Source organism: Pseudochaenichthys georgianus, chromosome 4 (assembly GCF_902827115.2).
Source record: "Pseudochaenichthys georgianus chromosome 4, fPseGeo1.2, whole genome shotgun sequence".
Taxonomy (NCBI): Eukaryota; Metazoa; Chordata; class Actinopteri; order Perciformes; family Channichthyidae; genus Pseudochaenichthys; species Pseudochaenichthys georgianus.
The window spans coordinates 7,293,434-7,319,738 of record NC_047506.1 but is presented as its reverse complement, the minus strand read 5'-3'; the positions used below and the strand labels follow the sequence as shown (position 1 = coordinate 7,319,738).

The 26,305-nt window shown below is 40.1% G+C and overlaps 3 protein-coding genes and 2 non-coding genes across 8 annotated transcripts in view; all 5 read left to right on the top strand.

Moving 5' to 3' along the window:
- The first annotated feature begins 343 nt into the window (after positions 1–343).
- On the top strand, positions 344–6,982 carry LOC117445130 (elongation factor 2b-like). Its single transcript, XM_034080554.2, has 13 exons — positions 344–438; positions 1,344–1,558; positions 1,886–2,067; positions 2,259–2,467; positions 2,935–3,113; positions 3,223–3,328; positions 3,566–3,818; positions 3,949–4,144; positions 4,255–4,621; positions 4,698–5,051; positions 5,204–5,386; positions 5,735–5,867; positions 6,613–6,982. Exons 1-13 carry the CDS (start codon positions 436–438, stop codon positions 6,804–6,806), a joined length of 2,574 nt encoding a protein of 857 aa, XP_033936445.1. The 5' UTR covers positions 344–435; the 3' UTR covers positions 6,807–6,982.
- LOC117446053 (small nucleolar RNA SNORD37) lies at positions 2,644–2,712 on the top strand. The gene has a single exon (XR_004552085.1). It is a non-coding gene; the product is annotated as a small nucleolar RNA SNORD37 (small nucleolar RNA).
- Positions 3,415–3,483, top strand: LOC117446054 (small nucleolar RNA SNORD37). Its single transcript, XR_004552086.1, has one exon. It is a non-coding gene; the product is annotated as a small nucleolar RNA SNORD37 (small nucleolar RNA).
- A 2,556-nt stretch (positions 6,983–9,538) lies between the features above and the next one.
- Positions 9,539–14,736, top strand: hmg20b (high mobility group 20B). 2 transcript variants are annotated; one of them, XM_034081134.2, is made up of 9 exons: positions 9,539–9,624; positions 10,547–10,632; positions 12,179–12,379; positions 12,683–12,803; positions 12,935–12,987; positions 13,086–13,152; positions 13,259–13,474; positions 13,755–13,887; positions 14,104–14,736. In XM_034081134.2, the coding sequence occupies exons 2-9, from the start codon at positions 10,552–10,554 to the stop codon at positions 14,114–14,116; spliced, it is 885 nt and encodes a 294-aa protein (XP_033937025.1). In that variant the 5' UTR covers positions 9,539–9,624; positions 10,547–10,551; the 3' UTR covers positions 14,117–14,736. The 2 variants fall into 2 exon arrangements, with proteins under 2 accessions (XP_033937025.1, XP_033937024.1); XM_034081133.2 differs by having other exon boundaries at positions 9,539–9,655.
- An 804-nt stretch (positions 14,737–15,540) lies between these two features.
- unc13a (unc-13 homolog A (C. elegans)) overlaps positions 15,541–26,305 on the top strand; it is a 55,181-nt gene continuing 44,416 nt past the window's right edge. For all 3 annotated transcript variants that reach the window (XM_071202842.1, XM_071202841.1, XM_071202840.1), the window contains exons 1-8: positions 15,541–15,874; positions 20,804–20,833; positions 20,919–21,018; positions 23,303–23,420; positions 23,697–23,820; positions 23,975–24,045; positions 24,313–24,367; positions 25,810–25,839. In XM_071202842.1, the coding sequence (XP_071058943.1) occupies positions 15,853–15,874; positions 20,804–20,833; positions 20,919–21,018; positions 23,303–23,420; positions 23,697–23,820; positions 23,975–24,045; positions 24,313–24,367; positions 25,810–25,839 (550 nt within the window). In that variant the 5' untranslated portion in view covers positions 15,541–15,852. The remainder of the gene's footprint in view (positions 15,875–20,803; positions 20,834–20,918; positions 21,019–23,302; positions 23,421–23,696; positions 23,821–23,974; positions 24,046–24,312; positions 24,368–25,809; positions 25,840–26,305) is intronic.

Below are 26,305 nucleotides of genomic sequence, written 5' to 3'. Positions count from 1 at the left end.
TCCAAATTTGCAAAGTAACTAAAGCTATGAAATAAAAGTAGTGGAGTAAAAGTACACTATTTACCTCTCACTCAAAACTGTACTTAAGTACAGTACTTGAGTAAATGTACTTATTTAGCTACTTACGTAAATCCCACTATCCTATCTTACCTACTTTACACCACTGCCTGACCTGTAAACTTGTAAAATGGCTGACATAATGCTACCTTACCTGAATATCACGTCATAAGAAATGTAGATGTGGATGGATGAAACCGCAACACGACCCATCGAGCGTAATGTCAGTACGTGACTACGTGCATACTTACGCAGGCAGTATAAATCCCAGCTTTCTGACGTCAGCTGTCTCTTTCCTGCCTATGCCCTGGTGAGGTGGGCAGCGTAACATTTCCTGTCTCTTTTCGCCACTAAGCGGATCCAAAACCATCCGTCAAAATGGTGAGTTGATTATTTGTTTCTGAGTTAATACTCATTTATCGTATACAAACGGTGCCGTCTACTCGAATATTGACAACTGTTTGGCCGTTTTAGCGGATAATATCCTAACTTGCATCTCAACTCACTGGATTGTGCTTTGATCAAAATGGCAGCCATTCTGTCATTGATACCGTTAGCCAGAAGGAGCCAGGAATAAGCTAAAAAGACGATTCTCAATGTCTAAAACAAGTCTGTGTTTATAATGGAGTTGAAGTTGTAATGTGCCCCTACTGACGCTTTTTGTAGAGGCCTAAATGTCTAAAATTAGGTGACGCTACGGTATTTCGCCAGCTAACTTTCACAGCTTTGCCTCAACGTTAGCCATTGCAAGGGAAATGGCATTGATATATATATATATGTGACCATGGACGTAAACTGAATAAGGACAAGTGGCTGTTTTTGAAATCTGATATGTACGATTGCGCCATGTTTGTTTTTAAATTGTTGCGTTTAGGAGGGATCATTTGCCGTCATTTCCCATCGACCGGCCCCTAGCTAAAGTTAGCATGTAGCATTATGTCAGTATGTACACGTGGCCTATTCGTGCCGACATATTATGCCGGTGCTTGCTTGTTTGAATATGCTTTGACTAACCGTTTTGGAAAACGTTTAAGTCAATATATCACCGGCTATATTGATAGATACAGACAAGGGGTTGAAATAAAAGATATGCTGAATGGATATACCGTTTATGTCATGACTCATAGCTATGAGTGGGGAAAACGCCCTGGGTGGAAGTACAGAATGTGTATCGGTGCGTCAGCAGATTTTCGATATGCTGCAGATGCCTTGCAGTCTTGCCATGTTTGCACTTTATTTAGATTTTGTTTGTTGTGGATTATCTAATTTGATTTTTCCTTCCTCAGGTGAACTTTACAGTCGACCAGATCCGTGCCATCATGGACAAGAAGTCCAACATCCGTAATATGTCTGTGATTGCGCACGTCGATCACGGCAAGTCAACTCTGACAGACTCGCTCGTGTCAAAGGCTGGCATCATTGCCTCATCTCGTGCCGGAGAAACCCGTTTCACCGACACACGTAAAGATGAACAGGAACGTTGCATCACCATTAAGTCAACGTAAGCATCATATTATATTTTCCAACTGTTCTTCTACATTGCCTCATTTTATACTTTTGCATTAAAAAGTAATGTCCTCATGGGTGCCCTTGTTTAGTCCTTGCAACCAGTACAACAGAAATGGTGGTTTATAGTCTCCTTTGTAGGGGTCAGAGTTAAAACTACAAACCTGTGTTTTTGGGAACATGTGTTCTGTCTCAATCTTCAGTGATATGCATGTCAACAATGCATAAATACTCATGTTCTTAATGGTCATATCTATTATTTGTTCTTTGAAATGTTACATTTGGCATCTGACATGTTCTAACACATTGACTTTACTTGCAGCGCCATCTCCCTCTTCTACGAACTGGCCGAAACTGATTTGGCCTTCATTAAGCAGACTAAGGATGGTGCTGGCTTCTTGATCAATCTGATTGACTCTCCAGGTCACGTTGACTTCTCCTCTGAAGTGACTGCTGCTCTCCGTGTCACTGACGGAGCCCTGGTTGTTGTGGACTGCGTGTCTGGTAAGGACAAGGCTGAACAATCCTCAGTAGCCTATGCATACTTACTTTGCACTTTTGTTTCTTTGCACATGCTACAGAAAAGCTCTGTCTGCTGACCTGCGTTGTGAATAATTGAGATGCTTGCACGAAACTGCACGGCAACACTGCTGCTTCTTTTGCCATTAAATTGCCTCTCATTGACTCCCTGCCAGGTGTTTGTGTGCAAACTGAGACCGTGCTCCGTCAGGCCATTGCTGAGCGCATCAAGCCAGTCCTGATGATGAACAAGATGGACCGTGCCTTGTTGGAGTTGCAGCTGGAGCCTGAAGATCTTTACCAAACTTTCCAGCGTATTGTTGAGTCAGTCAACGTCATCATCGCCACTTATGGAGAAGAGGATGGGCCGATGGGACATCTCCCGGTAAGTGGCTGCCTGAACCTTTTATAAGTAATAAGGGATCCATGTTTCGTTTTACTTTTTGATAAACTACTGTTACTATCTACTACTTCAGAACAGCCGTAACGACTTGTCTTAATTACAAAATAAATCTGATTTGTGTTGTCAACTTTGAGCTTAATAGATGTGACTGTGTGCCTGCAAGTGATGATTTGAAACATTCTTCACTTTGACCTGAATATCCAGTGATGATAATTCTCACTCTGAGCAGCACACAGAAACATTGTTTTGCTTTAACATTCTTGTCTTGGTCATGTAACTGTGCAGTCTAGTTAAACACATTTGAGGTTCCAGTTACTGAACTGGGTAGCCACACAAAAGGTGTCCCTGTAGTACTGTCCAATTTAATAAAAAAAGCATCCACGAGATAAGTTAACATAAATTGGAAAAAAGTCTTCTCATATCCGGATTTGTTATGTCTTCACTTAAAGGTCTCCCCAGTGATTGGCACCGTGGGCTTTGGCTCTGGGCTCCATGGCTGGGCTTTCACTCTGAAGCAGTTTGCTGAAATGTATGCAGCCAAGTTTGCTGCCAAGAGCAACACCCAGATGACTGCAGAGGAGAACTGCAAGAAGGTTGAAGACATGATGAAGAAGCTGTGGGGTGATAGGTGAGTCTTTAAAACAGATCTTGATTAACCTATCAAGTGCAAGCAATAAAGGAACTTTTGACAATATGTACTGTGTTGTTAAATCTTGACACTTTGTGCATTTATCTAGGTACTTTGATCCTGCCACTGGAAAGTTCTACAAGACTAGCAATCTACCTCCAGGTTCCAAGCTCCCCCGCACCTTTGTTGCTCTCGTCCTGGACCCCATTTTCAAGGTAACGTGAAAGGGCAGTTTAAAAGCAGCACTAAATACATTTGTAATTAGAATTTTCTGTTAAATTTGAGCTAAATGGATGTGCCTGCAAGTGATGATTTGAAACATTCTTCACTTTGACCTGAATATCCAGTGATGATAACTCTCACTCTGAGCAGCACACAGACATTGTTTTGCTTTAACATTCTTGTCTTGGTCATGTAACTGTGCAGTCCACTAATGAAATGATATTGTTTAGGTGTTCAATGCTATCATGAACTTCAACAAAGAGGAAACTGCCAAACTCCTCAGTAAGCTGGAGATCAAGTTGGATAGTGAGGACAAGGACAAGGAAGGTAAACCTCTTCTGAAGGCTGTGATGCGTCGCTGGCTGCCTGCCGGAGAGGCTCTCCTTCAGATGATCACCATCCATCTGCCTTCCCCCGTCACTGCCCAGAAGTACCGCTGTGAAATGCTCTACGAAGGACCTATGGATGATGAGTGTGCCATGGGTATTAACTTTATTTACTTTACATATTCTCATACACAGGAATTGGAAGTTTTATCATGCATATCAAATGCATGAATTCTGTAATTTCATTGAGACCCAGGTACTAAGCAAGATGTTGCTTTGGTTTTCAGGTATCAAGAACTGTGACCCCAAGGCTCCTTTGATTGTGTACATCTCTAAGATGGTACCCACCAACGACAAGGGTCGCTTTTATGCATTTGGTCGTGTGTTCTCTGGATGCGTCTCCACTGGCATGAAGGTACGCATTATGGGACCAAACTATGTCCCTGGAAAGAAGGACGATCTCTTCATTAAGCCGATCCAGAGGTGAGTCATCAGCTATTTGATATGCATCCGTTATGTGATTTAAATGAACAGATATGTCATATCAAAATTGTGTTTTCTTTCTTCCCTACGCACACATTACTCTTTGGCAGGACCATTTTGATGATGGGTCGTTATGTTGAGCCCATTGAGGATGTGCCATGTGGTAACATCTGTGGTCTGGTTGGAGTGGATCAGTTCCTTGTCAAGACTGGAACCATCACCACCTTTGAGCAGGCACACAACATGAAAGTGATGAAGTTCAGTGTCAGCCCTGTCGTGAGAGTTGCTGTGGAGGTCATAAATCCTGCTGATCTGCCCAAGCTGGTGGAGGGTCTGAAGCGTCTGTCCAAGTCTGATCCTATGGTGCAGTGCATCATTGAAGAGTCTGGAGAACATATTGTTGCTGGCGCTGGAGAGTTGCATCTGGAGATCTGTCTGAAGGATCTGGAGGAAGATCATGCTTGTGTTCCACTCAGGGTAAAGGGGAAATAAGAAAAAAAACGTCACAATATTGCTAAAGGAAAACTTGTTTTGACATATCTTTTCTTTTTAGAAATCTGATCCAGTGGTGTCCTACAGGGAGACAGTCAGCGTGGAATCAAGTGTGGTGTGTCTCTCAAAGTCCCCCAACAAGCACAACCGTCTGTTCATGAAGGCCGCTCCCTTGGAGGATGGTTTGGCAGAGGCCATTGAGAAGGGTGACATGACACCTCGTCAGGAGATGAAACTCCGTGCCAGATACCTTGCTGATACTCACGACTGGGATGTTGGAGAGGCCAGAAAGATCTGGTGCTTTGGTCCTGATGGAACTGGACCTAATCTTTTGGTGGATGTCACAAAGGGAGTGCAGTACCTTAATGAGATCAAGGATAGCGTTGTGGCTGGCTTCCAGTGGGCGGTCAAGGAGGTAAGCAGACAGATGTGCATCTACATTCACTGAACAGCTTTAATGGTCATGTTTGTGTAGCATCTTGTATCAGGTTTGTTTATTTCAAGCAATTGTTTTTTTGTTCTCTGGATTTAGTTTATTTACATTTGGTGTCTCAATTATGTCTTTAGGGTGTCCTCTGTGAAGAGAACATGCGTGCCGTTCGCTTCAACGTCCATGACGTGACCCTGCATACAGATGCTATTCATCGTGGTGGCGGTCAGATTATTCCAACAGCTCGCAGATGCCTGTATGCATGCCAGCTCACTGCAGAGCCCAAAATGATGGAGCCAGTCTACCTGGTGGAGATTCAGGTATGTGTCACCAAAGTTTCAAGATGCCCAAATGCCTCAATCAATATTTTGCCGATTGTGATTGAATGTGGATAATTGGTGCTTCTTAAATGTTTGCCAATAGATAATCTTACTCATTAAATCCACATAATTTAGTGAGAAAGTAACAAAAGAATAGTCTGGTCAATTTAGAAAATTGCTAAGCTTCACTGTAATGCAGCCTTTAGCAGAAACTATCTCTAAGCCCATATATCAATACTGCATTCATCAAGTTCCCAGCCCTCGTTTCAACAGCCTTAGTTTTCAGCACTTGGCATGCCTGTGATTTCAAAAAGATAAATGTTGTCTGTACGACCTTCTCCTTTGCAGTGTCCCGGGTCTGCAGTCGGTGGAATCTACGGTGTGTTGACCAAGAGACGTGGTCACGTCTTTGAGGAGGTCGCTATCCCAGGAACACCCATGCGTGTCACCAAGGCCTTCCTGCCTGTCATGGAGTCATTTGGTAAGTTGTCTTTTCATAAGGGTGATCTGTTCAGAATAGAGCAGCAGAACCCTTAGTTCCCAAGCCACTGTTTGTATGCAACCTGATTTTACTTAAAATATACATTTTAGTCATCTCGCAAATGAATTTATTAGTAAGCTCTTGGCAGAAATAATTAGGTCTTGGTGCTTGCGGTCAACTTTTAGTTGGACTTTAGAAGTTGGTCTATTTGTTGTGGAATAACCACTATCAAACATAACATTCATAACTAACAATATTCTATTATTGTATTATTAATAATTTTGTATTCAGTTTGTACAATTACAAAAAAAATGTTCATTTTGGAAGATTGTTTTATTTGACCCGAACAGAAAATGTCAGTTGTTGGAGAGGGATGTCTCTTCAATCCTTAAGGCTAAAAGTAGCAGGCTAATAAACTCTGAAGAGTGGCAGTAATGCTGAGAGTAATTGAGTATATTACCTGGTTTTATTTTTATTTAGTCATACATCAATGGTAACATCCCCAAATAAACCAAAGAACATTTGTGTTCATCAAATATATACATTGTACCATTTTATAAGGCATTGCATCAGTGCAGTCTTTATTACAGACGCATACAGTAATATACCAAATGTTTCAGCTCTCTCCACACATAGCAGTTGGATTCACTTATCAAATGTTCACTTCCTCATATGTGACTTGTGCATTACCCCTCATTGTAATTGTTGGGAGGGTATAACGAGCATACTTTGTGTCTATTCCCAGGTTTCACAGCTGACCTTCGTTCCCACACTGGTGGCCAGGCCTTCCCACAGTGTGTGTTTGACCACTGGCAGATCCTCCCCGGAGATCCAACCGACCCTGCATCCAAGCCCGGTGTTGTTGTCACCGACGCGCGCAAACGCAAGGGGCTCAAGGAAGGTGTCCCATTGCTGGATAACTACCTGGATAAAATGTAATCGCTTTGACTACACTAGGCTCTCGCCTCATTCCTCCCTTCCCAAAAAATTAAGTCTACATTGGGGGACTGGACTATACAGAACAAAGTGAGCACTAAAGATTGCCAAAAGGATTCAAAATAATGAATAAACACCCACAAAAATTGTAAACTATAAATAAAATAAAAATAAAAACAGATGATAACGGCGTTCTTGTTTCTTTACAACATGTTGAAGCTGACTTTTCTGTCATGTATTTTCTGCCACATCAAAATGATATCAAGAGACATTGTGCTTATGTCATAAGGTACTATCTGGGATCATGGGACGGTTCACTGATGTTCCCGCTGCTTCTCCCGCTTAGTATTCATTGTTAAGTTAACAAGGTTTTTGTCAGAAGGGTGAATATCTTGTCGAGTCAAATGCTTCAGCTGAACAGAATATCTCAGAACGCCTGAGGCAGTGGGCTTTGACTTCATCACACTCTATTGAATGTGATGGTCAAAGTCACTGACTGCCTCACTGGGACAAAGTTAGGGTTTGACATTTTGGACACATTAACTGCAAGACAGTAATTCTATTATATGGAACATAAAATCCTAGGTGGGTTTAACGAGAGGTAAACATGTCTTCTCTGCAACAAATGGACCCTGTATTTAAAGACACTGAATAAAGTTGTTTCTCTGACTGCTGCTGAAATTTGCTTTGCTTGTATTTTTGTTCTAAGATCCAAACTGTGGCCACTATAGGTTAGCAAATGTGAAATACTCAACCAAACATGAAACCTAAGGTCAGGTTAAATATTATAATGCATGTACTTTTAAATCCAACGCTACATTTAGGAGATAAAAGGGTTTAGATGTTCATTCTAGTTGAATTAATCTTATAAAACAATATTTTGCAATTTGTTTTCAAGGAAACAGCTTTATTCAAATGTTTTTTTTTTAAAGCACATTAAATGGCTATTGTGAGTAACTAGAGTTTATCTTTAAGGATGTAGACTTTGAAATACAGCTGATGTTTGCTGGGTCTGTGATACTACAGCTGAGCTAAAGCAAGTTCAACTGCCCCAGAATATTAAACAAGTTTGTAAATCTAATGCTAAATATTGCAGATAAATGATATCAATAACTTAACATCCTCATTTATAGTCATAGCTGGAAGAATTATGCCTTTTATTGTTTTACGGTTTATAATATTAGCCTGCTTTCTATAAGATCTTTTAATGTATATTAAAATTGTATATGTGCATGTTAATACTTCAAAGTATGTGGCCATGGTTCAGTGAAGTTAATTCTTGATTTTTACTTAGTTTTAAATGTCTAAACAATACAATAATTTCTAATTAAATGGGAAATCAAACATGACTGGGATAAAAATACTTATTTCTGTTGTGCTCCAGGTGACGGTGAAGAAACCTACAATTAAAAAAAATGCGTGCTTTAATATTCAATTAACAGATCTATTTTTTCCAAACATTGACAGTTTACCAGCAGCTTTTATTACCACCAGTAATGATTATTTATAGTTAGAATTCTTAGCAATTAACAAATATGGTTCATTTCTGGAACTGTGATGGATACCAGTTAAAATGTTGTGGTAAGTGAATCTATATTTATAGAAAATAACCGAAAGAGGACATCAGTTTCCCCAACTATGCTGCTCTTGCTTTTTTGCATATCCTGTATTTTGTTTTTGCTATGTTTGTAAAATGTAATTTTCTTAAATGTTTTATGTGAGGGACTGCGGATGGAAATTAGCTCAAAGCTAAATCTGGCACTGTTACGCTTAACACATTTGAATGTTTTAAGTGTTCATTACTGTGCATTGTCCCTGCCAAATAAATGATTAAATGAAATGACTCTACAAAGGTGATCTTAAAAAACTCTGGGTCTCTATTATACAGCACATGTTTTTGTACCACACTGAGTGTCAATTAATGTCATGTTGTCTAGGTAAGTAATGTACATTAAATATGTCGTTTTTGGTCAGTTATATCATTAAATAGTTTGTAAATGTAAAAAATAAAACGGATTCCTCTTGTTAATGTGAGGATCACATATTCCTTTGAAATACTGTCATAATGTTGATGTTTGGACAAAACATCCTGAAAGTCATTTTTTAACACGTTTTAAAAACACAATACAATAATCAGATTACTATGCTCAAGTGATGTAATGTACAGGACTGATTAACAAGCTCTATTTTCATCTCCAAACTGAATACACTTCATGTTTATGTATATGACAACACATGCAGAAGAGATACTGCTGTTGCTGCAGCATACTGTTGATGTAAAAACGTATAATTTGTTAGCCCGCCCATATAACCAGCAGCTGTAACTGAATTAATATTTCAAAATGACAACAGTCAAATCCAGCCTTTACATGAATTCATGAGCAACATCAATGTAGTAATAACAGTCACAGCAGGGGATATGTTTAGATGTTCTTGATTATACTTAAAGGGTTAATAATATTGAATGCAGGACCTTTGAGATAAGATCATTCTTTATTAGTCCCACAATGTGGACATTTCCAGCAAAGGGACAGTGCAACACCAAGAGGAAGTAGAACAATAAACAATTTGATCGTTAAAACAAATATCGTGGACAGACTAAACATCAAATTTAAATTATTTTATAAATGTTATCGCAAATAATATTGATAGTGCACGTAAACATATAACAAATTATATATAATAACGTATTATAAAGGTCCCACTGGTGGGGTTCATGGGAATATGCAGCCAACCAATCACGACTCTGCATGCCGATCGACCGACCAATCCGATGGCAGGAAGGGTTCTCTTCCTGTTTGGCCGGAGGAATCATTTTTCGGTGAGTAAAGAAGACGTTTGTCCCCCAAAAAGTATGAATAATGTATTCAATCTGCCTTTCCCCGGAGTAACTTAACGTTATTTTATATAGCATATATATTTCAGTTTTTTTACATGTGAAGATATAGCCGTTTGGATTACCTTTGTATCCGTTGTTTGTGAACAGTTAGCCGCTATAAAGAACAGCTAGCAGCCCGGTTAGCTTCATGGTGATTTGTTTTTTGGTATCTTATCTGTTTTACAACTTCTCCTATATTATTGTGTACAGACTTTTCACCCGGACTTAACCCTTACAGATTAAGAGTAATTGCCATTTTCACAACTACATACTAAAACATTTCTATGTGCAAAACATACTTTTTTATAGTATCTAAAACCTTAATACGTTCATGTTCACTTACCCATTTAAGATAACGTAAATAATAAGATGTACTTCATTGATCCCAATTGTTTTCGTCAGAGCAGCATATATAAGAGATTGCACATGAATTAAAGGTAAATCCAATACAATGAAAGTAAAATATGTCGTTGCAGCCTAATCAATAGAGCAGCTGTTGTCTCAAAGATTTACAACACTTCCATTATAGTTACAGAGAAAAATGTCACATTTCATATGTTTTACACTTTGTTAAGGCTTTAATACCAGGATTTCCTTCACAAAAACAATAAAGATATACATTTCAGCAGTAGAAGATAAACAAACTATGCTGCTACTTGTTTGTTTTTTGCCCTGGATGAGGAATTATTTGTCTTTCTTTTAATTGTATTTTTTAATATGTGCTTTTTCTATATATTTTTCTATATTTATCATGTTGGCTACTTTATAATCTGTAGCCTTTTATCTGCTATTTAACTTTTGCTGTAACACTGTAAACAATGCGGGATTTATAAAGAAATTCTTATTCTGATCGTCCAATACACAGAGGTCATGGGAGGGATCAAACAAGAGCAGAGTGATGCATCCAATCAATCCAAACCTTCACATTCAGCAGACCAACCACCAGAGGAGGTGAGTACTGTTACATGTGACAAGGATTAACAACTCGCTTTGTAAATTACTTGAATAAAGCCTACTTATTCCCTTGCACTGTTTGTACAAGTCACTTTGACCTGCACACATACATGTCAATATATGAAATAACCCGGACTCAAATATGTATATATGTTCATTCAAATTATCAACGTTTAACCTTGTTGTGATATATCGTTTTAACAGTTACTTATATAATGTTATTTAACATTTTATTATCCTCTTGAGAATCTTTACTGTCCTGTTTTTCACTCTCCCTCTGTTGCTGCTTCAAACACCTGGATTTCCCCACAGGGTTACATTTGAAATAAAGGTCCATCTTATCTTATCTTGTTGGACGAAGGCTGTCTAATGTAATCATTAGGAGTTAAACTGTTACCTCTACACTCAGTTGCCATTTTATTTTACACTATTACGCAATTACACACACCTTGCAAAACATTCTACCTTCATTAGCGTTACATTGTTACAGGAGGAAAAATATTATTAGAAATGTATTTAATTTTACAAGGCAGGTGGAGTATTTATGCTCTTATGAGGATATCCTATTAACAGTTTGGGCAGAATAATAGAAATCAGTACAAACCGTGTTCGTATATAAAACTTAAAATTGACCGCAGACATAAAAAATACCTTTTCATTTTTACACAATTCACGTCAACAGCACCACTAACCAGATTCTAAATGAGCATATAGATCAAATAAAACCTCTGTGAAACAATGTCAACAAATACCTAACATTAAAACCTTCATGAGGTGTGTAGAGTAATAATAATAATACATTACATTTATAAAGCGCTTTTCCTGGTGCTCAAAGCGCTTACAAGCAAGTAAAACAAAATAACAACAAAAGTAGAAAGTGTTAAGCTAGGAGGAATAAGGGCAAGGGGTTAGTTGATTAGGAGTTAAAGGCAAGAGTGAAAAGGTGAGTTTTGAGGGATTGTTTGAATGATGTGAGAGTGTTGGCGGATCTGACGTGGCTGGGGAGGGAGTTCCAGAGTGTGGGGGAGGCTGCTGCGAAGGCCCTGTCACCCCAGGTCCGGAGCTTTGTCCTGATGGGCTGCAGTAGGTTAGCTTCAGCAGACCTGAGGCGACGGGTGGGGGTGAGTCGTTGGATGAGGTCACAGAGGTAGGGGGGGGGCAACGTTGTTGAGGGCTTTGAAAGTGAAAAGTAATATTTTAAAGTCAATGCTATGTTTGATGGGGAGCCAGTGGAGGTCATGGAGGATAGGGGTGATGTGGTCGTGGAGTTGGACCAATTCATTGATCAATCTAACATAAATGACGAAACATTTCTGATTATTTTATACATCATTTGAGACATGTTTGAATAAAAAATCCCCAAAATAATTTGGGCTGTAGCTTTTTCAAATGGGAATACCTGCTGCTCTTTATAGCCATCATTGATTGTAATTTTTTTTTTTGTAGTTTTAGACCGTTTTTGTCAGTCAGAACAAGCTATATATTGCCTATGTGTTGACATTGAGCGTTGACGATGACCTGCCCGTTGTTTCCCCCTCTCCAGCCAAAGAAGAGAGGCTGGCCGAAGGGAAAGAAGAGAAAGAAGGTGCTACCAAATGGTCCCAAGGCACCAGTAACTGGATATGTCCGCTTCCTAAATGAACGTCGGGAACAAATGCGGGCCAGATACCCTGACTTACCTTTCCCAGAAATCACCAAGAGACTTGGAGCAGAGTGGACACGATTGGCCCTGAATGACAAACAGGTAGTTATACATATTTTGCAAGTAAGCATGTCACAAGTTTTTTTTTTAACAAAGTATATTCAGCACAACCCATGACTGTGAGCAGTGGGTATTAATGATGGTGTATTACTTGGCCAGTTCGACGAAATGTCATAAAGATGTTGAAGACATTGATTTCTGTTGTTCGATTTATTTTTTTATTAAAGATATTTCTCATCAGCGGTGCTTTTATTCTTGATAGTTGTGAAATATGCATGCTGAAAAAGATTTTAAAGGAAGAACTGTTCCCTCATTAAAGCTTCCCAACATTATTTGCAATGACAGCGCTACCTTGACGAGGCAGAACGGGAGAAGATGCAGTATGCTCAGGAACTGAAGGAGTATCAGCAGACGGAGGCCTTTCAGATCACCACTGCTAAGATACAAGACAAGAGGATCAAGAAAGGTGACGACTCTGCTTTACTTACTTTTTAATGACATATAGAAAACATCACACGGGCAAATAGCAAGAAACTGCTTAGCTTTTTACTCCATGCATTGTGTGCTATAATAACCACATGCAACGTTATCTTGCAGAGGACACTCCGTCTGTCATCATCAGCACTCGTTCAGAGCCATCTATATCAAAGGTACATGACATCCATGTTTTGCCACTGTCTATTCTGCAATGTATTTTTACATACATTTTTAACATCGAAGTTGTCCATCTGCTGTTGATGTCCTTTAGGCTTCTGACCTCACAAGCAGGTTCGACATTCCTATCTTCACAGAAGAGTTCCTCGATCAGAACAAAGGTAACAGTAGAGAAAAACTGATGATGCTCATTCCAACATATCGTCCAACGTATCTTACGAAACATTATCTTCAATTCCTGTTAAATGTCTCCCTCTGTGTTTCCAGCTCGAGAGGCTGAGTTGCGACGGCTTCGTAAAGCCAACATTGAGTTTGAGGAGCAGAATTCAGTGCTTCAACGACACATTAAGGACATGTACAATGCTAAAGAGCGCCTGGAGGCTGAACTGGGGCTGGATGAAAAGCGGACGCAGGCTCTGCACCAACACTTGCTGGCCATCAAACACACACTGGTCAACAGTCTGTCATCAGTCCCCTTACCAGGTCAGCAACTATTATTTCACAGGAGAAGTGCCAGAATGAAGAAAGATGGATGATAAAGGAAATGTTCTGCCATTTTATCGTATTTTGATGCTAGAGTTTGTCCCGTAGTATTAATGCATTGGTGCTGTTAGCAATGTTAATCGACGAGTAAACAGTATTTTCAAATAATATACATTTGAGAAAACCCTAAGAGTTGGATTGCCAAACTGTGCTGGAATGTAAATGTATTTCAACTTGAGTGGATGTCTTGATTTAATTATGTTGTGACTTTTATGAACAGATACAGGTGAGACAGCATCTCATGGGAACTTGGACTCATACCTGACTCGTCTCAATGGAGTTCTGGAGGGAAACCCTCACAAGCATCGTGCACTGCTCTCCCAGCTCTGCGAAGTCCTCTCTCATCTGGACGGGTAACTTATATATCCCTTACTCGTAGGATTGTAGTGGTTCCAACATGAGGACCATTGCTTTACTCTTAAGATTCTACCAATAAGGAGCACCGTTTTTCGAAAACATAGTCAAGTGTGATTTACAACACGCATCTTTCAAGGTTTGAAACCCATATAATATATCTATGTCTGAATATTTTCCAATTTACTAACATGTGGGCTTTAATCTATTGTCAGTGAGAAGTTATGAGGAGACTCCAGCCGGATGGATTCCCACTGCTGCATCACAGGGACACGATACAGGCTCGGCAGGATTAGGTCAAATCAGTGCCATTCAACAGAGCATGTGGATATCTCAAGGATAGTAAAGGCCAGGGTGAAAACACTTCAAAACACCACCCACGCAGGCCCTGCCTCTTCTTTATGAATGTGTCTATTTATGCACAAGAGCATTTGTAAATGCAGATATTTGTGGCGTTGATGAGGGTTTTTATAGTTCAGGAATTCCATTAAATATAAGGTAATTATATCTTCTGAACAGCTTTAATTAAGTCAAATTGGTTCGACCCTTACCCTTTTGTAGTGTCAGCAGTTACCTACAGGCACATGACCTGTCCAATAAGACAAGCCTAATTATTAGTTTACAGTGAATGCCAACTGGCATTACGGGGGTTGGGGAATGTGTATGTTGTATTATTTAGAATGCATTAAAAACAAAACAACTGGAAAGAGTTAAAATCAAATGTTGGGGTGTGAATTTGTGTTTACATTGATGATGTTGGGTTGTTTAATGGACAAAACACGCTGTCCGAACAATATATATTTGTATTTTCTGAAATGTTCATTAAACCAAACTGAAAAAGTTTCCAACAAAAGGTGAGTGTGTGCAATTTTGCTTTTTTAAAAAAAATTGTTGTGAGATATGTGTAATTATTTTTACAAGACAACTATTGTTTTCCTGTCAAATCAAATGGAATGAACTGGCAAAACACATTTATTTTTATTTTGAACCAGACCCTGGAGGAGTCTGTAAAGATGCAGTAAATGTTTTGTTCCAACAGGGGAAGCTGTGGGCCCACACTGGGGGAAAAAGTCTTACTGAAAGGATGCAGGTGTTGACCATAGACTGTGTATATATATATATGACCTGCAGTAATTATGCAACAAAGTGAATAATGACTGATTTTGCCGATGGGATTCTCGAGCCACAAGAGGACACAAAGATGTGGTGTTTATGACATGATCTAAAGTGTAATTTTATCACCAACAATTCATCTACTTTTAGTCAACTATTACTAAATACCCAAGCTGCATTATTAATGTTCATAATTACTTTATTACTGCTAAAACATAATTTCATGGTTAGGCTCTGCCAGAGGACTCCATATGTTCCCCTATAACTAACACTTGCTGTCAAGCAAGAAGAATGTATTTGACTCACTTATCACTGTTTAATTCAAAGTAAGTCATATTGTCAAAATCAATGTTCAGAGATGTTCCCTAGATACCCTCATGTTGATATTGTGATATTTTCCAAGGATTCTCTGAGATATTTAGACGTCTGTTACAAAAAGAGGGAGAGGCATCAGATGTTTAGCCCCCCCCCCCCCCTTCACACAGCATCACGCCGCCCTGACGTCACTGCCAGGAGCTGTCCACGCAGCGGCGGTGCTGTAGCTGAACAAGATGGCTGTGTGTTGGGCAGCGGAAAGCTGAGAGAAAAGGGGGGCAAAGAGTCTTAAAATAAGGAAGACGGGCCATAAACAAGACAGAAAGGATTGCGACGCTGGCGTTCACTCTCGAAGTGTAAAGATCTTTTATTTTTGTCAGGCCGAAGAGTCCTGCCAGGCCCGGTCTCTGCCACTGACGGCTGGCTTCTCCATCTCCAGCCCGACGCTTCATCCTCAGGCTGAATTCTGCGCAGATTGGCTCAATTACGGAAGCTGCTGAAGAAGCTGGACCCTGCATTATTAGCACATTTAAGAAATGTCATTGCTGTGTGTTGGAGGTAAGAGAACTAATCCATAACGTCTCGGCACGACTTGTGTGTATTTCCTCGACCTGCTGGTGTGAGCAGATCTAAATAGCTCCAGATCTTATCTTCACTGGTTTTGGGGATTCACCTTTGCAAAAAATGATCCGTCCATTGATAACATTTGTTACCCTATTAAATTAGGGTTTTTCTTGCAAATCTTATACATTTCGAAAATATGTTTCATTTTGACTAACTACCCTGAGACAAATCCGAATGAAAGCCGGGCTCATTTAAAAAAAAAAAAACATCCGCTACAACCGGATCGATTTGTGGAGTAGGTGTATGCTTTCTATAGCAGCCGCTGTCAAACATAGTAAAACATAAACCACTCTCCGTTTTCCCCGGAGGACCAGAAGCGTAGGGTGTTTCTTGTTTAATGTCACACAAAATAAACCACAAAGCACTTTGAGGCAAAAAATAATCCAAAGTGCAGACATTTTTTGAGTAATAGTGTTGGACAAAAAGGCGTGTTCATTATACCGGGTGCATTTAAAGCCGGATATTTCTATAAGCCACGTGATTGGCTGCAGCGTTTTTCTAATGATGTCTTATATTGATTATGAATTTATTATTATTATTATTATTATTATTATATATGACAACTGCAACCTCCTGTCTTTAAATCATTCAAGATAACTCAATGCTGCTCAAATTGGTGTATAAACACTCAGCAACTCACCATATTGCAGTGTACTGCTGCTCCAATGTCTTCCTTAAGTTATTGATGGTGTGTTTGTATTTTTTTTTCGATTAAGTCCATGGTGTTATCAGTTATGTATTTCTTCAATGAAATAATATAAAATGGACGTTAAAGAGGAAGTGATAAGCCCTTAAATGTCATCCAGTCACTGTAATTATGAAACATTTCCAGGCTGAGCATATTAGGCTGTCTAACAATGTGAAGTATCTGGGTGTTCATTGTGGATTGTGTATAGACATTTCTTGACCACAAGCTCGAAAAAGGAACAGAATACTCCAATCTATTTGGACTTTATTTCATCTTATTTACATGTTATGAGCCCTTAGCTGTAAAATATAATTTAAACTGAAATTGTGTTATTGTATAGATAGAGCAAAATCCCTAGGAACATTTTTCAAAAATGTATCCTGGAGATATCATGTAGCCTTACCAAAATCTTAAAGTTAATCCCTAATGCGGATTAAAAATTCCCCCTTTTAATAGAACATTACATGTTTTTTACACATCCTCTAAGCAGGGATACTTTATCCATATCCTAACGTAATTCTTTCAACACATGGCAGGCTTTTGAAGAGACAATGACTTGATGCAGGACAACATATTGCATTTGGCTTTCAACGGTACTGAAACTCTATTAAATCGTCAATTAGTTTCCCAAGTTTTAATACATCTAATAAATATGGTGCCTGACTTATCAGGAAACTAAAAGGTAAAGTTAGAAAAGTGATTCCTTGAAGCTTCTTCAGATGCATGTGAGGCTGGAGCCACTTGAAGTGTGCGAAGAGGATGCTATGTTGTTGACACCAGAGCTTGAGCTGATTGCACAGATGTCAGGATTAAGATCTGGGCCTGTTGAGGGGGTCCCTTTATATCCTGAAGCTTTGTTGGCATAGCAACCCCAATGGTATTTTAGATCTCTGCTGCTGGCATTTTTTCATTATTTTATACACACTGTTAGAGGCCCGCAGCTAGATTTATATTGATACTATATTTTTTTCATTGTGGCTGAGAGAAAAATTAAGAAATAAGGAGAATGGCAGTTTACCTTGAACTGCACAGTAACACAGGTTCGACTGATATACAACGCAGCAGCAGCGTTCAGAGATACGTCTATACTTCACTTTCATGTGCCACAGAAGCTAAATAAGCGTATTCAGATCTGGCAACCATCCTCTAACTGTCACCCCCTGTAGCGAGATGACAATTCATGATGCTTTATACCTAACAGGGTTAGCCTTGAGATGTTCTCATTAGTGTCCCCCTCCTCATTGAGGCAAACATCTAATAGAGACTTTTTACATATGTATGCAGATCATTAGGGACGTTTTTTGGGTCAGAAAGTCCAGAATAAGAAATGGCAACAAAGAATTAGCTAGTTCATTACCACTTCAAACACACTGCTGCGTTACTGTTATAATGAACAGGGTTGCTGTAGGTCTGAAAACAGTTCGGAAAAAATATCAGTTGTATGGAAATAACAATATATACACACTTACTGCAGCATTATGTGGTTAATGATTCCAAGGCTGAGGATACTGTTTAAATACTCTATGGTCTGAAAGGTTTATAGGCAGACGGTTTAAAGTCTGCAGTCTTTATATTTTTTACTTACATTTTCAGATTTTAATGTTTCTCACAGGTTTTCAAAGGTGTAATTTGTAACATTTCCTCATTAAAAGTTCTAAACATTTCTAAACCTATAAATATTTGTTGTATAATAATAAATAATGTATAACTCACATTATACCAAATGTTTGCAACCGTTTTCAAACCAAGTGAAATTTGTAATTACATTTAGGATAACACTTTATTTTAGCATTGTGCTTTTGTGCCAGAAGATATTTTGATTGGTGACGTTTTAATCTATGTTTTAACCATACACTTTTCCGATCTTTGTGGATTTTAATGATATATTTTAACTTTTAGTCATTGGACTTCCGGCAGTAATCAGAGAAACAAGCCAAGCTAACAAGTGTCTTACCCTTTTTTCTTTTTTTTTTGTATTATAAAGCCATTTCTTTTGGGGAGGAGGAGCCCTTTGCGGATAATTTGGCTGCTTTTTTTTACAATGAAGTAATCCAAACTGGGAGAAGCAGTCTGAAAGTTGGTAAAGACAAATACAAACATAATCCCCCATTTTGTCACGAAACCTATCTATTGTTATTCTTTTGAGTGACAGACCCTTAGTGTTAGAAATGTACATATTGTATGTTTAATTAGTCTATATGAGAGTCTATATTCAATCATGGGTGGCTACCATTGCATTATGTGTATTATATTCATACACTAGTCACTGTAGTTGATTATTCCCTCGAGGTAAACTGCACAGCTGTTTTTCATTTAATTGTTTTTTGCTATAACCTTTAGATTGTTCTTCTCTGCATTCCCTGTCTTCAGTTTATATTGTTGTGCCTGGCCTCAGTATAATTGCTCTGCAGCGTGGGCTCCTCAAAAGCTTCTGATTGTAAAAACATCAGAAAATAAAAAGCTCCTTTTAAGTCGTCTGAGTCAATGTATTTGTCAAATTGTTCAGAGCAAAGCAAGAGAAAACCAGACTCTGTGATTGCTGTGGAGGGGACCTTTTCTGTTGAGGTTTTTTTTCTCCACCTACTCCGCTTCACTCCCTTGTGCTATAACTGCAGGAATGGTGTTTAAGTCTTAAGCCTAGAGCTGTAAGCACACACCCCTTTCCGGCACCCCCCACCCCTGTCACACTCAAGTGGTTATTTTTAGTCTTGGGGAAGCTAGGCGCTCTGCTCGCATCCGGCTGCACAGAGAGATTAATGGAGCACAAGAGAAAGAGATAGAAAGGGAGCACACATGCATACTCGCCTCATGGCTTGGAGCTTGTAGGAGCCAGTGATTGAGTGAGAAGGAGAGAAATCAACAGACTGGTGGTGATGGTGAGGAGAGGGAGAGTGTTAGCGATGTGCATCGGTAATACACTCTCTGTTAAATGCAAATGAATTGGAACGCCTCGTTGTGAAATGACTTCCAGTATATTCAGGGCTTCCATGGAGAATCACCCTCCCTGCCTTGTCAGCAGCTAAAGTATCAGGATGTGTATTTGACTGTATTTTGAAGTTGGCACCCAAGCACATGCTCCACCACACCACTTACTCCGCCACCTGCCTCATGAATACCAGACTGATATTTTGGTGATTATCACGCAAGGGTTGGCTGGGTTGATGCTATTTTTAGAAGCCAATTTGTCTACAATGATTACCGTGCTTGTTCTGCTGTCACTGACTAAGAAAGTGACTCAGTGTGTGTTTCTTCATCAGCATTACTTGTGTCCCCCTAATGTCGGTTTAATTAAGTATTTACTTATTTCAATTTAATGGAGTTTGACTGTGGTTCATACATGTATGTGTTTTCTTGCAGAAATTCACTCATGTTTAGATTGCTGTCAAGGTCTAATAAGATGTATTGAGCTTAGTCCCTGTGTTTCTTTCCTGAAATGTAACATCAGTGAAAAGAGGCAATCAACAGGGGTTTAAAAAGAAAAGATTCTCTGAATATTAATACCTCGCTGCTGAACATGGGGATGCTGGGCATCAGCAGGGAGTCGGATTGATAAATAATGAGTATGCCGTTGACGTCAGTGTGGTTTCAAAAGTCAGTCTGGTGCCTCCAGAGGTCCCTGCGTGGACGAGCTGGCAGTGGCACCTCAACAGAGCCCCGTCTGTTGTGTCAGACAAAAAGCAGCACTGCTCTGTCTTTTATCCACCACCTCCTGTTGTCTACTATGCAGGAATACATAGACATGCATCATTCAGAGAGGACCAGGCATGTGGCCACTCTCTCCTCCCTGACCTCAGCTTCTGGCCCTGTGACTCAGAGATCCTGACATCTCCTACTGAACAGATGCAGTCTTTCATATTGAGATTGTGGCATTCTGATCAAAGCGGATAGAGGAGACCAGGCTGAGCAGAGCAGATCGCCTCCTCTTTTAAAATGCCAGGCTACTATGATTTACCAGACAACTAAGCTTCTGTTTACATGAGCTACAGGCAGAGGCTGGACTGTATAGGTTAGATTCACATCATGCTTAGAAAAGCTTTTGAGGATTCACTGAATGTTTTAATTGAAGCGTAAAAATCTTCTTTCCAACTGTGACGTTACCATGTTTGGAAATGGGACACAATAGCTCAATTCTTTCATACTAAGACTAACTTTTTTTTGTTTCCATTCACTTACAGTGAAGAAAGGCAAGCTCGATGGACCCCAAGGTGAGTTTTGGATGTCACCTGGATTGTTAATAAAAGACACACAAAGGAACCTGACTAATGGTATTTGTATTTTATTCTTTTCCAGAGAAATTTAACACATACGTGACACTGAAGGTGCAGAATGTTAAGAGCACAACCATCGCTGTGCGTGGCAGTCAGCCATGCTGGGAGCAGGACTTCATGTTGTGAGTGCTCTTCTTGCCAACCTTTTATCTCACCATGACTTTCCCACTGCGTTGCCTAATTGGCGGATAGACAGTGCTATTTAAAATCTATTTCTTACTACACACCTCTTCCCTCTCTACCTTCTCCTTTTGAATAGCACACATGGTGCCTCTCTCTTCACAGCTTGGCAAAACCTGGCTTCCTATTCCATTATGTCCCATTGAAGTTAGGCAGGAGGCGGAGTAAGGCTCACAGACTGTACATGTATTAAAGTGTATGTGAAGGAGGCTTTACATTGAAAAAGGAGGGTTCAGTTGAGCCATGATTCTGTAAAACAGCCTCATCACCCAGTGAACTAAAGACATTCAGGTTGCATTGTGATTCATTTGGGCCCGAGGTATTGACAAGTATTTAATAACGCATGAAATAACAAATACAATTGTTGTTGATGATTCTGGACCATGTTAAAGAAGTGCAATACTGAATGGGTGGAGTACTCTTTTAAGTATATTATTTCATATAAACCTCAAGCTCTAACTTTGATGGAACAGCAGCTTTTAGTTTAAACATATCTTTTGTGAAACTATCAATAAATCATGCAATATCTTTGTGGCTGTAAGCTTAGTTGACATAGTTCCAGAACATCTACATGTAGTGTCAAGATCAGTTGTTAGCTGCCTTCCAGATTAATATAAAAATAGTTTAAATATAGGCTCTAAAAAGGGATGTATACTGTCAATTCACATGAAGGGAGATGTCACTTCAGGCTCAATTGAGCACACAGATGTTGTTCAACACAGAGCAGCACGGTCAGCTGTGACATGTACTTCCTAAAAGGAGTTATTGTTGCCCTCTTCCTCTTGCTTCCTGTCTTCCTCACTCCCTTACTCCCTTTGAAGACTGAGTGGATGACATAACACCTGCTGCAACAGAGTTCACACACACACACACACACACACACACACACACACACACACACACACACACACACACACACACACACACACACACACACACACACACACACACACACACACACACACACACACACACACACACACACACACACACACACACACACACACACACACACACACACACCGTGTAGAGGGTTTCTCTAGGCTTAATTGCACCTCATAACTCCAGAAAGTTGACTGAACTGGGGAAGAAACAGCCAAACACGACAGATACTGCCTCTATGTTTATTTATTTTACCTTTAGGGAAGCAACACACCATTTTGTGATTAGCCAGATTAGCCCTTTGGCTCTGAAGAAAACAGAAATATCAGCTTTCACAGCAAAGCTGTGGTTATTATTAGGTTTCACTTAAGACAGCCAGTGGGCTTGGGAAGAGGCACAGTGTGGCAATGCTTACTGATCTGATCATCTGCAAGTCAGATTTGTAATCACTTTACAAAGCCTGGCTTCTGCAGACCTTAGTGATAGCTGTGGGGGAAACGTCTGAAGCAATTGGAAACAGGACTCAGAGAGACACGAGGAGAGCTGGAGCTTTCATGGCAAACACTGACGGTTTATTTGGAGCTTCGGCTAGACAATTCACAAGACATGTCACGAGCCACGAGTTGACCACAGGTAGAGATGCCAAATCAATTCTGGGGGGTCTCCTTCTGGTAGGAAGTTTTAACTCGTTCGCTGAGGGTATCAACATTCTTCAATAGATAGACTAAACAGCGGAGGACACTGAATTACTTTAGTTGTCGGTTTTGGCTCGGGGTCATCTACGCCCCGAGAAGGATGTGTTCCAAGTGTCCCACAACAATAACTATCTCTGGCCGAGAGTTGCCTGGTCATAAACTGGTAACAACAACAAAATGCTAGGGCCGCCCCTCCTTAAGGGAGATAGCGGCTGTCCAATGGGCATCTGCGTCAGAGGGTGAAGGAGGACATGCAGGGCAAATGATTCCCTGACAGTAGTTGCTGTATATGAGTGTTGCATGATGGGAAAATGAGGCAGAGTTCATTGTGGTTTTGAACTGTTTTTCTATCTGTGCTCTCTTTTCTATCCTGCCAGCAGCCGAGTTGACAATCACACATTTGTTCCATCTTCATGCAGAATGACTCATTTCCCTCAGCCGAATTAATCATAGTGCACGTCCATCACCAGGTTAAGTGCAGCTTCTGATGGCATAGACTGTATTTCTGTTGAAAGCCCTCTGCACTGAGCTGTCTGTTCGCAACCCTGTCTCCACTTGTTATGACATTACCTATTATTTTACTCTCTTGCCTCTGCTTTTTTCCTAACTGGTTTTTCTTTTCTTAATCCGTCTCTTCTTTTATCTGCAGTGAGATCAACCGGCTGGATCTGGGCCTGACCGTGGAGGTGTGGAATAAAGGCCTGATCTGGGACACGATGGTGGGCACCTTATGGATCCCCCTGCGCAACATACGGCAGTCCAACGAGGTACACACACTCTGTCTCTCTGGGTCCCAGCGTTAGGTGTTATTAGCCATACTTACAGTACGTGTTAACCAATACTTAATTTGAGTGATTGAATGAATGCAATCACTAAAACTACCGAAGAACATATGGAGACATGTGCCATTAAATGTTATTTTAATCAAGGCCATTATGTGAGACTCCGAGAGTGACATAATCTCACGTGGCAAACAACATATATATCATGCAGTGAGTAAAGTTGCAGTCATTTTGTTCATACTCCTCAATACTTCTTTTCAGGAGGGTCCAGGCCAGTGGCTGACCCTGGACCTGAATGCGATCATGGCTGAAAATGAGATCTGTGGAACCAAAGACCCGACCTTTCACAGGCTGCTGCTTGACACCCGCTTTGAACTGCCACTAGGTCTGACCTTTCACCATACTCACATTTATTCAACCTTACCCTGTGTTTCAATATGTCATGTGGTTCATTTATAAATTCAAGATTTCTGAATTATTGATGTGTTTCAATAAAATGTAAAAGGAAGAAACCGTCTCATATATGTTGTGTGCTGCAGACATTCCTGAGGAAGAAGCAAGATACTGGGCCAAGAAACTTGAACAACTAAATGCCATGAGAGATCAAGATGTGAGAACTTTTGTACTTTCCACATTCCCATCACTGTCTCCGCACCATCTGTCATCTATATTTCCTCTTGTATTTATTCATTCCTTTTCATAGCGTTATCTTTCATAATCCCTTTCCTACTCAGTTTCTTATCCATCTGTTTTTCTTCATTTCCCACACTCTCTGTCTCTCTAATTACATTTATAATAACAGCAGAATTGAAAGAGCCAATATCTTTTAGTACTGGATCTTAATTTCTGATGTTTCTTGTTGTTGTTTTCCCCTCAGTACGCCGATCAAGAAGAACAGGAGCGACCACTCCATGCACCGGCCACGCAGTGCTGTGAGTGTCACAATACACCTCCTCCTGTTCTGTCCCCCGCTGTGTCCTTTTTATGACTCCTCGCCTGCTCCTGAGAAAGGGATAATACAGGAGGTAGAAATGAGACTGATAGATGGAAGGAGGAAGGGTGGAAAGCTGATGTGACAAATCATGCATTACAGCCTGCCTGAGTAGGATCATTTATAGGTGCTAGATGTCGATGAGTGTTGAATGCGAACTGACATACGATGGGTTGTCAGACACACACACACCACGCTGACTGACTGTCTAGTGATGATGATAAAGTGATGACGTGTGTGTCCTATACATCTGTAGACAGTGGGGTTGAAGGATGGCACGATGCTTGTGTGTGCAGAGAATAACGTGTGTATTTTCTGCTCTTATAAGCTGCACTAAGGACGGCAGCATCAATCAATCAATCAATCAATCAATCAATTAATGTTTATTTATATAGCCCAATATCACAAATGTTACATTTGTCTCAGTGGTCTTCACAGTGTGTACAGAATATCAGTATGACAATACGACACCCTCTGTCCTTAGACCCTCACATCGTACAAGGAAAAACTTCCGGAGAAAACCCAGTTTAAAGGGGAACATGGGAGAAACCTCAGGGAGAGCAACAGAGGAGGGATCCCTCTCCCAGGACGGACAGACGTGCAATAGATGCCGTGTGTAAATCGAAAAGATAATACATTTACAACATAGGTAGACCAAATGTTTGGAAATGCATGTGTCTGTAATAAGAAGATGAATCCACGAGGATGTCAGCAATCTTGTGGGAGCCATCAGTGAAGTAGTATGATGAGAGTCTGGCAGGACCGCAGAGACAGGTTCAGCCACGACTCGAAGTCCAGGACTCAGATCCTGTGCTCAGGATAGAGGATCCAGGACACACGACCACAGCAACAGGATTAGCCTCGACTCAGGATCCCGGCGTATATATGGACACAAAAAAGAGATTTGGGGAAACTGGGTTAATCGGAACATGAGAGTACACAGGTACTCGAGAAAGACGGAGTAAGGTGCCCCCCTCAACAGTCCAAGCCTATAGCAGCTAAACTAACATGTCTACATACATGCACTCCCGTAGGATAGGTTGAGGGAAAAGGGTAGCAAGTAAGAAGTAGGAAACAGAGGTGGAGAGGCACACACAGGGAAAAAGGTCCACACTGGAACCTGAATTTGTCAGAGGAGTGGGTCAGTGACTACGCAGCATGTGAACAAAAGCTTTTGTACACTGCTGTAAAAACCTTGTGCTTTTCTATTCTCACATACATGAACTTGTGAACTTAAACACGTGAATACATATTGACATCAACATAATTATATCTGCGAGCTACAAATCTTTCCATGTTTGTTTACCTGGCTTTGTCGGCTGCGTATGTTTAGTTTGTGTCCCAAACCTAATTTGGTTTCTCCAACCCTTTATCTCCTTGCAGGTAATTGGAGTCTCTGGGGAGAACAGCAGAGTAAGTTTCATTCATGTGCTTCTGCTAACGACTTGGAGTCATTCTGTATTTATTGTCCATGTCTCACTGAAGGTAATGATCTCCCTGTGTAGTTTTCCATAGAGACCATTAGCTGCCAATAAAAATATACATTTTCTCCAAGCGTACTTTCTATCCATATTCTCCTGTTGGATTTAAAGACGAGCTGGTGGAATTAAAACTAAGCTCTGTGTTGTTTGGTTGAGACACATTCGTTTTTCTAAGAGTGTAATTTCCACTGGGGATGGAAACATTCAGGTTGATTTTATCACTCAAGTGTCGTTGTCGTTGTGTCTGAGTCACCTTCAGTTGTTACGCTTAAACGTGGAAAGAATTTGTATGCCTATGCCCTGAACATTGCCTCTCAGGCTACAGGCCATTCTAAGATGATAACTTATAAAAATACACTAGAAATTAACTTTTTATCTCCAAATACAGCAACTATCTG

What these genes read in the sequence shown, in the direction of transcription:
- LOC117445130 (XM_034080554.2), top strand. An exon ending in TTCATTAAGCCGATCCAGAG is followed by an intron (nt 4,145 to 4,254) that starts GTGAGTCATCAG and finishes ACTCTTTGGCAG; the next exon opens with GACCATTTTGATGATGGGTC. An exon ending in GCCTGTCATGGAGTCATTTG is followed by an intron (nt 5,868 to 6,612) that starts GTAAGTTGTCTT and finishes GTCTATTCCCAG; the next exon opens with GTTTCACAGCTGACCTTCGT.
- hmg20b (XM_034081133.2), top strand. Translation starts at nt 9,577, where the DNA reads ATGGCAGGAAGGGTTCTCTTCCTGTTTGGCCGGAGGAATCATTTTTCG. An exon ending in TGGCCCTGAATGACAAACAG is followed by an intron (nt 12,380 to 12,682) that starts GTAGTTATACAT and finishes TTGCAATGACAG; the next exon opens with CGCTACCTTGACGAGGCAGA. An exon ending in GTTCCTCGATCAGAACAAAG is followed by an intron (nt 13,153 to 13,258) that starts GTAACAGTAGAG and finishes CTGTGTTTCCAG; the next exon opens with CTCGAGAGGCTGAGTTGCGA.